The 15024-nt window shown below is 32.3% G+C and overlaps 1 protein-coding gene and 1 long non-coding RNA gene across 2 annotated transcripts; one reads left to right on the top strand and one right to left on the bottom strand.

Annotated features, from left to right (window-relative positions):
- Window positions 1-6792: 6792 nt before the first annotated feature.
- LOC104905988 (protein ENHANCED DISEASE RESISTANCE 2-like) lies at window positions 6793-9406 on the top strand. Its single transcript, XM_010694660.4, has 2 exons — window positions 6793-7326; window positions 8416-9406. Exons 1-2 carry the CDS (start codon window positions 6957-6959, stop codon window positions 8952-8954), a joined length of 909 nt encoding a protein of 302 aa, XP_010692962.2. The 5' UTR covers window positions 6793-6956; the 3' UTR covers window positions 8955-9406.
- A 1746-nt stretch (window positions 9407-11152) lies between these two features.
- On the bottom strand, window positions 11153-13544 carry LOC104905989 (uncharacterized). Its single transcript, XR_791858.4, has 3 exons — window positions 13348-13544; window positions 13170-13267; window positions 11153-11598 (listed from the first exon to the last, which is right to left on the bottom strand). It is a non-coding gene; the product is annotated as an uncharacterized LOC104905989 (long non-coding RNA).
- Between the last annotated feature and the right edge of the window lie 1480 nt (window positions 13545-15024).

Here is a 15024-nt window from a genome sequence, read left to right as displayed (position 1 = left end):
CCACTCGGCCAAGTCTTGCTTGGCCTAGTGGTTTGAAAAGAACCTTCCGACTTCAAGGTTGGGGGTTTGATCCCCACTAGTAACACTTTGGAAAACGGTTTTTCCTTACCATCCTCCCCAATTTCAAAGTGTCCGCCCACAAACCCAGATCGGATTAACCTGTGAGAGGTGCTGGTCTGACAGGATCATTCATCTTACTATAGGTCCCTAGTGGGGGATCAAAAAGAAAATTACACTATCACTTGTGGTATAAAAAGCTTACAATAAGGTTAGAGAAATGTATAGCATTTATGCTCATTTTGCACACCTCTTAGATTGATGATTTCTCTTTCTCTATGTTCCTAACTTAGGCATCGAAAATAGATAGTAAAAGGGTTTTTCTCTTTACCTTAATTGTTCAAAAATAACTTCAATTGAACATTATCATAACTATTACAACGTATTGGGAATTATTAAACATTTTAAATTTATATGAACTTATTGAAACTTATTTGAAGAGGTGTTACTACATATATGAACTATACTTGTCTGAACTTAGTGGAACTTATTAGAACTTATTAAACTTTGAACTACTTTTTAAGGAAGAGAGCATTCAATGAAATATACACTTGAATACTTGTACGACCATTATAGGAACAAGAAATCTATTTTAACCTTGATAAGTGAGAAATTATTAATTTATCATTGTGATGTGCAAATAGTGCATTTACAAATCACAGTAATATTTTGTGATTTTTAGGAGAAAAAATGAAGCCGAACTTCTCAGATCACTTCTATTTGTCTGGGTCATTTCCAATCAAGCATTACATGATTTTCTGAAATTACACAAAATGCTCATATGATATTTTAATACTTCAAATCACTGCGACAGATTAAGACATTTTCTGGAAAAGACAATAGTTTAAAAATTGATTAAGGCCCTATATGGCTAACATGTATTGAGAACAAAATAAGATCCAGGCTACATGTGTATTTGTTTGCCTATAAATTTGGTTATGTTAAAATGTTTGATAACCCATTACATCATTTAAATCATCTTAAATGATGCCATCAAAAAAATTACATTAAATAATAAGTAGATATTTATTATAGGTACTAAAATAATTAGAGTGGTTACTTAAAATAAGTTCGAAGGAGGTTGAAACGACATGTATATTTTTTTTTATCCAAAATAGCTACTTTGAGTAGCATCTCCACCATGGAGTTGAAAATTTTCTTTTTCATCATATTCACCATATTAGAGCTTATCAGCTAGGCTCGGAACTACCTATTTGATGCAGGCTGAGACCTACTTGTTTCCGGGTTGTGCATTTTTAAAGTTCTCGAGAGTTAAAAGAATTGAATTTTTCGATCCTATTGCTACCGCCTTCCAACAAGTGAGGGAGTCCTTGAAAAGCGCCCGAATTTATATTGGTGTTTTCTAAAAAAGAAAAACAATAAGAGCTAAAAAATCAAACAAGCTATTTATTCTACCAATCTCTCAAGTATATAGATACCTCATCAAATTTGATGGTCAAATTTCAAATTTAACGGTCAAATTTCAAATTTAACTTTCAATTTTGCTCAAATAGTGTTACCAAACTGACGTAGGAAGGTTAGCGGATAAGTTCGATAAGGAAGTTCGACAAAAGAGCCTGAAATGATTTCCACTAATCGGGCTTACGGTGTCCGATTGCTTATTGTGATACCTTTTCGGAAGTGGAACGGGCCAACGAGTCAAACTCACTGCTATGCTGTGATCTATAGGCTTTTTAAGCCATCCGAGTTCGTTTAAGGCCCGAAATCAGCATTTTAATTATTTTCGGATTTTATTATTTCCTTAATTTCGTATTAGGGTTTTGTGTTAAGTATTTAAACATTATTAGGTCATTGTTTGGAGGCAGTTTTGACTTTTAATAATATCACAGAGTTCCTATTCTTTACTGGTGGACTCCAGAGTTTTTACAGATTTATCGCTTGTAAATCTGTTTGTTCTTGATCGAGATTAGCGCTTGCTTTTCTCCATAATTTCCGACTGCGTCACAAACACACATATTATCAATTTTTCATTGCAATTTCCAGCAAACAAATTAACTCCAAATTCTGAAAAGTGTACATAAAAAAGAAATCAAGATTATGTAAGCATTAGCCAATTAGCCCTCACAATCAATAGAAGAGACAGATGTAAAGATTCAGACAACTATTCACCATCTTGAAAAGCTTTTTTTCTTCCTTTGATTTTCTTTTCTTTATATTTAGATGAGTCATATCTACACAATACAGCAAAGACACTTACCAGTACGTCATTCAATTCAAGATTAGTGACAAAATAGAATAGACAGTTACATATACTATCAATTCATGATTTGGATCGCCCATATTTTGATCCAATTAATAGTGAGATTACTATATTATGTATTTAAAATTCAATCTGTAATTGAGGGACAAATAGTCCATTTTGAAAGAACTTCTTGTCAACCTCTTTTCAATATGAATCTATCTAATTCAGAAAGGAAGAACTTGCATCAGTATCTCAATTTCAATTCAAACATGGGTTTTGTTTACACTTCACGGCTTACTATCGGAAAAGAGGAAAAAACCGAGTCTTTGTCTAAAATCAAGCTTAATATACTCATTGTTTAGGAAATGCCTAAAATTTGTTCAACATGTATAATTCAATTACAACAATTAACTATAAATATAAGTAGTAGGTGATAGCATAATAGTGTTGGCATTACTTCTAATCGAGGTACTGAGATTGATCATCCCTTGCAAGAGGGATCCCTACATTCTCTTCGCTCCTAATTGTAAGGAACTTCAACTTACCTTATTTTTATAAAAAAAAACAATAAGATCATTCTCTTAACTTTCACGACCCCTTCTCTCCCTAATTTTAATGTTTTACCCATATTTACTTGTATCTCAGCACCTTAAATCTTCAAATAAGGACACTCTGCTGAAACAAATCCTGTATGGATATTGCTGAATACTCAAAAGTGTTTTAGCAAAAAATTAGTGAACAACTTATTCTTTAGGGCATTCTTAAAGGCTTAATATTGAGCACTTTATTATCAAAAGGAACCAGCTCAAAATGATACAAGAGTGACCAAGATTGGTATCATAGCTGGCCGAATTTGACATGTAGTACCCAATCATTTTCAAGCACTAAAGGCCAAATCCCAAAAAGAAAAGGTTAGTTAGCTATTATAATATGAGGAGTGTTATGAATCAAAATACACATAAACATCCTTAAAATAGCTCTTAAGAAAATAAATTTCATATATTTAGAATTTACACCCATGTTACTCATACACGAATTGAGTGTCTACTCGGATACGGGTGTCTAAGTGTCCGACGACTTGGCTATTTTGTAGAAAAAATCAAGTTTTTAATTAGTTTAAAATAAAGTATTCAAGTAAAGTGTCGTGTCATACACAACACGACATCCTGTTTTTAAGGTAATTGAAGGTGTTGGAGTAACATTATTTACAAAACTCTTTGCAATATTAAAATAATAATAATTAGTTACTAATAATCTGGATTATTAAAGACATGTAGAAATGATACAAAGTGCATTTTTAGCTCTATATGACATGAAACTTTGCCCTAATTGTGTAACAAAATGTAAAAGATCATCAAATAATAAACATAAAACTTTGATCGTCTATAGACTATAGTCCAAGTTATCACACTAGATAAGAAATGTGAAAGGCTTGGAGAAACTTGTGATTACACCAGAAAAAGTTAGCAAAATTATCGTCAGCTTGTATAGTTTCACACAATAAAATCCATTTTCTGGATACTTTTTAAAAGTAAGTTGTAAAAATTCACTCGTAAAGCTTTTGGGGTGGATAGTTGGAAAAGTATTTAGTGTGGTGGTCAAATTCAATAGCTAAACTAATATTCCCTCCTTTTTTCTAAATAACATGCTGGTTTTGACCATTGTATCAATTCTAGTCAATTTTGACTGTTACTTTAGATCATCATATTAAGAAAGACGACAATAGATTTTCAGGAAGCATAAAATGAAAATTATTCAACGATAACTAGTTGTCTAGTTTCAATAGTCTTTCATTTTCTTTGTAACTTAGTTCCCATTATATTTAACTTAGACAGGATTACTTTATTTTATCTATATGAGCCACGAAAGCAGTACAAAATACTAAAAATGGAAGAAAGGATTCGAACCTGTGACTTATTGTTCAGGACACTTCAATCTTAGCCACTAGGCCAAGACATCCTTGGTACTTAGACAAGATTAGTTACGTAACATACATTAACATTAGAGTAGCATAGCATTTAGAATTCTTGGTTAGTATGTAGAAGCTTTATAATTGAGGTAATTTTCTTTGCAAATGTACTCATCTATTGAGCCTAATTCATTTCAACATATACTCCCCCCGTTTCACAATATAAGGCACGCACGATATTTGAGGTTGAACTTTGACCGTTAATTATTCTCAATTTATGTTGATAGAGAATTTTAAAAAATAATATTATTATAGTATTTTTCAAGATGAATCCAACGATATAATTTTTATAATTTTTGTTTATCGGATTTGAGAAATATTTGTGGTCAAAGCAAATTTTCATAAAGTATGACTGCCTTATATTTTGAAACACAGGGAGTATATTCTTTATATATTTGTGTGCACATTCTCCTTCTCCTTGAGTTAGATGTATTAATGGTGTATTCATTATCTTACTCCCTACTAAGCCATTTATTTAGTGTGGCCTTTTCCTAACCAATAAGGTAATAACCTCAAAAGACTTATCTCTAAAATACTCTGATCCATAAGTGATAAGATGTCATATATATCTATACTAATATATTTAAAAACGTTCTTAAACAAAGAACGGTGTCATGTAACGCTCGTGATAAAAGCGAAGTCCAAGACTTAATTTGTTTATCGCTTCTTTGAATTTAATATTCCTTTTCCTAGCATTCTAGGTAATTTAAATCCTCATAATAAACATATCATCTATACTAATATATTAAAAAGCGTGTGTAAACGAGGAACGGTGCCACGTGGCGCTCTCTCTAAGTAGTTTTAGTCCATGTAATCCATGTACAATAAAAAAGTTAGAAATTGCATAGTGTAGGTTTTGATCCCATGACCTCAAGTTCATGTATTAAAGTTTTAACCACTATACCAAATTGTATTTAGTGTTATCATATCAAAGTACAATATTAATAAATGAAAATTTTTCTTACCCGGGGTATAGCCCGGGCCTAATAACTAGTTTTAATTTTAAATCCTATTATAATCCCAAATCCCAATTCCGTAATGCCATCTTACTTAACTACATCATCCTTAATAACTTGATCTCTGACCAACATTCATTACGCATATTTTAACCTAAATGATAAATTTTCGACCAACACACATTTGACAACAATTTGAACTTTCAAACAGTTGTGGAGCCACACTACACCAAGTGAGGCCAAGTGACCCCACTTACATATAAAAAACTGAAAATTTTTCTTATTAAAATATGGAATTTTCAATTTGTACTTCAAATTTACCACTTAACCCAGTATAATTTTATCAAATTATCTTTAAACCTACTAAATATTATTTCTAGATCCACCACTACTCTTAGAAGTTAAAAGACTTCTAAGAAATGTAGTATTTGTCCTCTATAAGTGCAAAAGATCATATTATCCATATCCTTCACCATTCACATATCTCTTTGTTTTTTTTCCATTCACACAAATCAATTATTAAAAGAGACGGTCTAATTTTAATAGGAGTATAAAATTAGAGATAGGGTCTGTTCTCTTCGGCATAAAACAGCTGAACTGAACTGAACTGAATTAAATTGTATTGTATTGAATTAAATGTAATAAATATATAAATAATATTTAACAATAATAATATGAATATTAAACAATCATTTTAATGATAAGTAAGAATAATGAATAATAATAGTATTTTGAATATTTTTAAATAATAGTTATACATAAATAATATTAATCATAAATAAATAATAATAATAATTAATGATAATAATGATAATTAATAATAATTATTTTACATTATTTGTATTAATATTATAAATTATTTGATGATGATCATATAATACAATAATATCTAAGAAGTAAATTAATATTACTATTTTAATAATTAAATTTAATAATATAATAATATTTCGTAATAAAAATAATGATTAGATTGGACCGCGAAATTGCATCATAAACCTTTTTGATGCGATTTGATTGGTTTATGAGCTAAAAAACGTGGGTTTATTTGTGCTTTGACCTAAACCATCTTCCTCCTAATAATAATAGTAATAATAATGAGTAAAGATATAATAAACAAAAAAATATATAGAAACAACAACAACAACAACAACAACAACAACAACAACAACAACAACAATAATAATAATAATAATAATAATAATATTACTTCATAGTAATGATATAAAAATAAATAATAATAATATAATAATAATAATAATGATAATATTAATAAGAGTAATTAGTAAAAATAAATTATACCAACATAATTATAATATTTAACAAAATGGTCATAAAAGAATGGAGCTGAACTGAACTAATTGGAGCTGAACTGAAAATAAGCTGGGGAGAACATGCCCATAGTCACTAAATAGATGAAACTAGTAACCACTTACTATTACCTAATCTTAATTTAAATATAGACGATTTCTTAAAGACAAAATCATCCCTTTAATACATGCAAAACAAATTTAAGGAAAAAAACCGAAAGAGAAAGAAAGAAAAGAATTGGAATTTGGAAGAGGAAACTATAGTGAACTTTCCTCCTTTCCCATATGGGCCATCGAATTATATAAAACGATGCGCACGAGCTCCCTTCTTCCTGAAAAAAAATTAATAATAAACTAAAAAAAAACCCACTCTTTCTCTTTTCTTCCCAAAGTCTAATTTCTTACTCCATAAAACTTTCCCAAGATAATATAGAGAGAGAACAACAACAAAAAAAACACTAAAAATGTGCACAACAACCAACAATGGCGAAACGGCGTCGTCTACAACTACAAATTCCGACTGGAGAGAAGAAACAATCAACAGTGGATCTCTACGCCACGTGGACCTTCACAAAGGATCCAACGGCTGGGCTTCACCGCCTGGAAATCTCTTCACTCTCCGATCAAAACAATATTTGTCGAAGAAGATGAAGTCTCCGGCTTCCGTTGACTATCTATTGAAACCTACCGCCGTTGACTGGCTTCGGTCAACGTCTAAGCTTGAGCACGTGCTGTCACGTGAGGATAATCGTGTCATGCGCGCGCTTAGGTCTCGTCAGTGTAATGGAAGCTTCATGAAGTCTTTTGTTTTTGCTGTTAATCTTCAAGTTCCAGGTTTGCTGAATTTTTTAATTTTTTTTTTTTGATGAAAAAAATTAGTGAAAATTGGATGTTTTATTGATCTTCTGAAAATCTGAGATTGTTATTGTTGAATTTTGGAAATTGAATTTTGATTAGTTTTTGTGTGTTGTTGATTGACAGAAAAACCTAAGTTTGATTTGATGTAACAAAAAAAATTATCAAAACGTTGCTTTCACACGTTAAGTAGCTGAGATTTAGCTGAAAAATCCTTGAATTTCTGGAAATTATCTTCGTAAATTTGTTGAAAGAGTCGAAAATTGGTGCTTAATTATGTAATTTTGATGTTTTAGTTGATTTTGATTTGACGGAGAAATCTAAGGAGTAGTAGTAATCCAGTTACTTTCAACAAAGCAAAAAATAGAAATTGATTTTGCGTCTACGCCAAAAAATGCTTTACCTAGAAATGCGTGAAATTTTACTATCACATTATTAAATAATCAATGCATTTTTTTTCTGAACAATTTCTTCTTTGCTGATATTCCATGAAACCTGGAAGAATCAGATAATGCTTAGTAAATCCAGATCTAGGTTGATTTTTTCCTAATTATATAATTAGGATTATAATTTGGTTAATTACTTTTAAATGTAGTACTATTATTATTTTTTATTACATGTATCTATGTATGAATAGGAGTAATTTCTTCAATTTTAATTGCAAAACTATAGTAAAGAAAATGAGATGGTTTATTATCAGATCATATACTTTTCATATCAGCTTGTATAAAATATAATTATTCAAGGAAATTTTGTCAACAATTATGAACACCTTTTGAAAATCACTACTACTACTTCACATGTTATATTTCAACAACTTGGACAATTTTGTTCCGTGATGCCATGAAGTAGTGATCAAATTGTGTTTACATTGATTGTGGTTTGTGAGGATAATATCGTCACGATTTCGTCCTTGATTGCCAATCTAGTGATAAATTGATGGTTTTACTATACATTGATCATATATTAAGAGTTGTGGCACTTGATTAAATTTTCCTTGGTTTTTTTTATGTTTTATCATAAGATACAATAATTGATGCTAGAAAAATTTGTATAAAATTATGGTAGGAAGGGAGCACCACAATGCAGTATTCTACTTCTCGACAGACGAGCCGATTCAACAAGGTTCATTGTTAGATCGATTCATAAATGGTGATGATGGGTTTAGGAATAGCCGTTTGAAGCTAGTGAATCGGATAGTGAAGGGACCATGGATAGTAAAAACAGCTGTTGGGAACTACAGTGCATGTCTTTTAGGGAAGGCATTGACATGTAGGTATCATAGGGGACCGGACTACTTGGAGGTCGACGTGGACATTTCAAGCTCGAAGATAGCTGGCGCATTGGTACACCTTGCATTGGGGTGTGTGACGTCAGTGACCATAGACATGGGGTTTGTCGTGGAAGGTCAGAGCGAGGAGGAGTTGCCGGAGAAGTTGATCGGAGCAGTGAGGATTTGTCAAATGGAGATGGATTCAGCCGAGTTTGTTGACTCTAATACGCCGTCTTGTAATGGGGTTGGTGTAGGAAGGTTGGGGTTGGCTAAGGTAAATCACGTTGATGGAGAAGGAAGTAGTAGTGACCAATCTCCTAGAGTTCATTCTTAGGGTAATTTGGTATTATTACTAGGATTAAGAACTAGTAATGCGGAGTTGTTGAAGACTTGGAGAGTCATTGAATTGTACTTTTAAGCTTAAATTATCACATGATTCAATTGATATACGGCGTCGTTTCAAGTCAGGTGGATGGGAAGGCGGAAGAGGGCGATCAACGGTGGCGGTCGATGTGATGAAATTGAGAAACAACTGTTATGATGATGATGAAGATGTATTAGTTTATTTTTTGTTGTCAACTTTTGCTATATTTCTCTACTTGTCTTTGGATCTCCTCTGGCAAAATTGAAAAAATAAGGAGGATTCTTTCAATGATAACGATGATGTATACACAAGAGTTAAAAGTATGCTGTCAAAGCCTTGTTGCTATGGTGATTGATTTTGATGGTTTGATTTTGTAGATACCCAACCACTTTTTTTTCAAAAAAGTTGTGAATTTGTCTACATATCTTGTTGGCGTTCTACAATTTATTTATTATTGCTTGCAACACTCCTTGACATTGTATTCACTATTCATAGAGGCAAGAAATGGTGAGGAGTTCATGTTGATTTTTTTGGTAATTCTTCAAAGTTATTATCACCAGCTTTGATTTTGCTTCCTTTTTACTTCTTCAATTTTTTTAGTTGTACCCAGACCTAGTTATTAGACAGGATACCACAACAAGGTCAAATTTAACGGGTTTTTGTTAGACAGGGTTATAATGGACAGTCATTATTAAACATGACCATAGGTCAATAAAATATCTTAATAATTTTGAAAATAAAATAGATATTGTAACAAAATAATTATATGTACGAATTCATATTCAGTTATACTCACTTTTATCTCTTCGTTTACTATTTTTGATGCTCGTTAATCAACTCACTATTACACCTGACCCACTTTGGCACGACCTGCTGGACTTTTGTGAGATGAACCTTTTCGTGACCCGGCCTATCTAACAACGAAGTCTAGTTGTACATTGAATATTTGCATACTATTCATTAACCAACTTTAATTATATTAACTCACTATTATAGGCGAAGTTAAAGCTATTATAGTTGAACTTATAGTAGCACTGGAGACTTGGTTAAGTAAAGATGTGCTACGATATGAGCATCCTCAGGAATCAGGATCACGTCGTTTCGTCATTTAGTTGCATATTATTCAGTTTTTTTTCCCCGAATAGGTATATATTTCAGATATGCCTATATTTTAGAACTTTATCATCATGTACCATGATTAGATCAATTTCAATGGATTATAGAGAGTGCAAAATGAAATGTATGTAAAGTTCGCCACTAACTGTCTCAGTGTTTCATAGCAAGGTTATTAAGAAAAAGTCAATATGAGATCATTAAATGTTCTCAACAAAACCTTCTTTTTTTGTTGAAATTCAACCAACATTAATTGGTATAATAATAAAGGTCTGTATCTCACAATCTTAAAGTTGTGAGATCAAAGGTCCACTAGAGGTACTTTAGAGCCTTAGAGGTGGCAGTGACAGCGACGAAGACTTACAAATGAAAATACACCTCCGTTTAATATTATTTGCAACAATTTGACATAAAGTATGAGTAAAAAATGTCTAATCGTAGCAAATAATATTAAACGGAGGTAGTATATATTTAGGGATTGAGTATCATTACTACGAAATTGATATGAGATTTTCTCTATATAATTATACATGAATTTCCTATGTTGCTATGAAGATTAACAAATGAGTCGTGTAGGTTGTTTAGCTAACTGTCATCAATCCCATCACAAAGTTTGCTTGGGAGTCAAAGTTGTTTGGCTAACTCGCACAGCTAAAACAGGCAATTCCAAAATCAATTTGGAAGCTGTTTAAGATCCCTCAAAGTAACCCCAGGCTCAAGGAAGTTAGAAGGTGCGATTGATATCCCCATAATTTGAGAGGTTTAGTTGTAACTGCTTCTTGGGTCTTCAAGGAGACACAAAGGACTGATATAGAGCATAGACTAGATCCATTTCGGGTATTTATCAACTAGCTAGTTGACATCCAGTCATCCATCAATACTCTGCTATTGTAGACCACGACATCCTTTGAATCCATTACACTCAGCACAGTTTCGTTTCTACTAACTGGCCAAGCTTCTCTTCTTTGCCACCCCCCTTTTCGAGCAAGGGAGAGCTGGAAGTGATAAATCTGGTTTTGTTTTTGAGTCTTTGACATGATGCTGCTCTCAACCGATTCAAAGGGGAAGTTGTAAAGCTCTTTATTTTACAGAAGATGCTCTTATTTTACAAGATTATAATGTACAGAGACGACACTCAATTTAAATCAATGAACGATAAAGTCAAAAGGCAAGCACATAATCACCCCGTCAATTCAGTTAGCAGCCAACTCAACTTCATTCCCCTCAATTGCTACTTGCTAGTTTTTACATCAATTAGGAAGTAGAAAATTGCATAATTTTCGAGATCCATTATAAGATCAGCAATACCACCTCTTCTCTATCATCCACAATGATGATTAAGCTGACTATGGATGGAGGAGAATGAACAGCAGACTTACGAGATCAAAGCCATAAAACAAGAATTCTCTGAAGCAAACTTCCCGGTTAGCACTATCTCTACCATGATCTTTCTATTGTGTGCAGATTAACGCAAGCAGACCATTTACAGCGAAAAGTAGAGCTGCACACAGGATAGCCAGCAAAGTTATGAGTTAATGCTCCACAAGCTCTTAACATCGCAGAGAAGTTTGAACAAATGTGAACGCACAAATCAAAACAACAAAAAAAATAGCTCAAGATAAGATAGTTTATCCTGGTCTGGGGGCATGAGAGAGAATTTTTGCAACAAAAATTGGTCTCATAGGAGCACAAACCTAAACTTGAATCATATGTTATTTGAATAAAAATCATTCGTTGGATATCTTTGATTCAATTCTAAACCAAGAGTTTGATATATAGAGATTCCCATAAGCAGAAAGCAGCTACTCAGGGAAACACAATAAAAATAAATGAGAAAGCAGAGAAAATAGCTATGCCAATGCCACAAATAAAACAGATTGGCAACTGTGCTGACTGATTTACCATGTTCCATAAAAGGGGATGCATTATGGGGCATCCTCAAGTTTTGACAGAGACCAAACTTAAGCCACAATACGATTATATGAACCAGATAAGAGATTTTCATCCTATAATCTAATTGGTGAATCGTTAGTAACTTTTTGACTTACTAAACCTTGGAGAAGGCCCTGTGGACGGTAAAGGCGTGGATGCTGTATGAATGAACTTACAACTTCCAGAAGTTGTCTAAGCAAACTTCGTGAGGCATCTAATGTCAAGCTTACTCTTCTGCCTAAAACAAACTACTTGATGCAAAATGTATGAAATCCCAAATACTATAGAATGTCTAAGCAAAATGTATGAAGTATTATTAGAAGAGCTTCATAGATATATCATATAGCACACAGAATCATGAGAGAGATGGAAATGATTACATAATCTGTGTAACCTTACATTGACGAAAATCAATTTTAAGCTAATTAATAGTCTATAACACCATAAATATTGGAAAAGAAATCACCTCAACATTGAAAAATAAACATAGAACTTGATCGTAAATTAGGTCAAAACACCAAGACTTCGAAACTATAGATTAACCTCTCTCGCTCTATATCTAGATACCAACAACTTTGACCTTATCTTGTTAAGTTAGTGGTAAACAAGCCAAACAAGATCCATTTTTTATTTAGATCCCCTGTACAATTTTTCGATATCATAGCTAGTAAATGCAATTAGGCTTATAATGACGAGGAACGGATGCAATAATAGAGAACGAAGAACTCCAACCAACAAAAGCATGACTTTTCACTATGCTGTTCAATTAATTGATCGTCTCATGCCAATGTTTATATCCAATATAAATCTGATCCTAATTCCTAACGAATTCCGCATTCGTCACATACATCCTTCATCCTATAGCCAGTAGCATTAGAGCCTTAAAACAAAAGAGCAATCTTCATTATTAGATTCTTTTCAACAAATTCGTCATCTCAACCTCGGAAAAAAACATGGATTTGTATTGCATTTGGTCCAAATTATTGTCCAAAATTAAAGCAATTAAACAGCATACACATCAAATTTGATAAAATCAAAGTCAAATAAATCACAGACAAAACTCAACAACTACTAATTTCTTCAAGATATAGCATAAAAGCAAAGAATTAATCAAATATTAGGGTTTGCGACGGAACTTACGATGCAAAAGGAGGGAGATTGAATCAGAATCAGTGTTTTTTGGTTCTTCCAGGAAATTGTTGTTGTTTTTCAGTTGCTAATCTGAAGATCCAGTACACCTGAAGAGAAGATCAAGCAAGTAAGAGAGAGAAAGAAAGAAATTGCAATGCAAAAGAAAGAAAGAGGAATGAAATGGTACCAAAGCTAAAACATGAGCAGCAAGAAGAAGAACAACGAAAAAGGGGACTAATTCGAGAAACCCTGTCTTCGCTGATGCTTGATGTTGCGCCATTTTTAGAGAGAGAAAGTGTAATGGAGGAAAAATCAAAATCAACTGGCGATGTTTTAGGCGAAGAAAATCATGGGGAGAACTGAGAAGCTGCTGCGACTGCCACTAATAGTATACTTCTTCCGTTCTTAATACTCGCTACACTTTCCGTCGTGGAAATTCCACATTACTTGTTACACTTTCATTTTGAGCAATAAACTCTTTCAATCTCTCTCCTTTTACATTGGCCCCTTCTCTTTTTACTCTCTATTTTTTTTTCTTCAAAATTACCTAAAAGTCCGTGAATTAAGAAGTGTAACCAATAATATAAAACGGAGAAAGTATTTTTGATTTAAATTTGTAAGAAAAACTATGGTTGTCCTCTCATACATAATTAAATAGACTTAAGTGATTCTAGCACGATAAATTAGACCCTTCCTAATTACTTCCTACATTATTATTGAGGTAGGATTATAATTTTTAGTAATATGTTATTCAAATTACTGAGATTTTAAATCATTTGTCCAAATTAATTTGACTTTAATGTTGAAATATTTACTTAGGTGTTTGATTAACAATAACACAAATAATTAGAATAGGCGGTCTAATTTTAACATAAAATTAGACGAATCCAAGACTGAATTTTTCTAACAAGCCCATTCTATTTGACTATAACCCAACACTATCCTAGTCATCGGTTCTCTTTTCTTTCTTATTTTTTCTTCTTTATCGAACTACAAATGATTTTAAAAAAATAACTCGATAGTTTTACCAAACGAATTAAACTAGTAACTAAATGAATTAAACTAATCACTGAATGGATCAAAAAAATGTCATTACTGAATAGATTAGACTGATCACGAAATAAATTAACCTGGTCTCTAAATAGATTAAACTAGTCAATATATTACAAAAGGTGACATGTTTTCTTCTTAATATTGGTCTTGGATCGTGCTTAATTTTAAATTAAAATTAACGGCCTCCTACAAGACCAACTGATTCTGTTATGGCACTTATGAAATAAAGAGGTTTTTTTCCTGTATCATGAAAAGTAAAAAAAGTAGGTAATTTGTTTTTTTAGGGAAAAAAAAGAGAGGAAGTAATTAAAATAAAATTAAAAACTGGTACATGCTTCACTACTCTTTATCCTCTACTTCCGTCTTCCCCCTCTTCTCTACGGTGGCCAAAGAATTATACCATTACATTACACTAGAACTCAACATGCTGAGCAAAAGCCCCAATATCTCCATATAATACATCACACAATTCATCCCCAATTTATAAATCTAGGGTTTTCTATACTCAAAACCCTAAATCCAAATTTGATGGTATATAGCAAATTACGTGTATCATAGCTTATAATCCATAAACAGAAAGTGTCGACAAGGTATTTGGAAAACCAATTTTGTCGATTAAGATTGTTTATGAATCGCTTTTCAGAATAGACGAACTGAAGCATGGTAACATTGAAATTTAGGCTCGGTTTGGTAGGGCGTAAAATATTTTCAGTGTAAAATGATTTTCATGGAAAACAATTTACAATGGAAAACATAATTCCAAAATTAGTTTTCCATTGTTTGGTTCGATGTAAAAAAATTGATGAAATGA

This window comes from Beta vulgaris, chromosome 2 (assembly GCF_026745355.1).
Source record: "Beta vulgaris subsp. vulgaris cultivar EL10 chromosome 2, EL10.2, whole genome shotgun sequence".
Taxonomy (NCBI): Eukaryota; Viridiplantae; Streptophyta; class Magnoliopsida; order Caryophyllales; family Amaranthaceae; genus Beta; species Beta vulgaris.
The sequence above is the reverse complement of the archived record's forward strand: the minus strand, read 5'-3'. Positions and strand labels throughout refer to the sequence as shown.

Excerpts from the sequence above, each read along its gene's own strand:
- LOC104905988 (XM_010694660.4), top strand. The coding sequence starts at position 6,957 with ATGTGCACAACAACCAACAATGGCGAAACGGCGTCGTCTACAACTACA. Across the intron at positions 7,327-8,415 it reads TGTTAATCTTCAAGTTCCAG|GAAGGGAGCACCACAATGCA; the intron begins GTTTGCTGAATT and ends AAATTATGGTAG.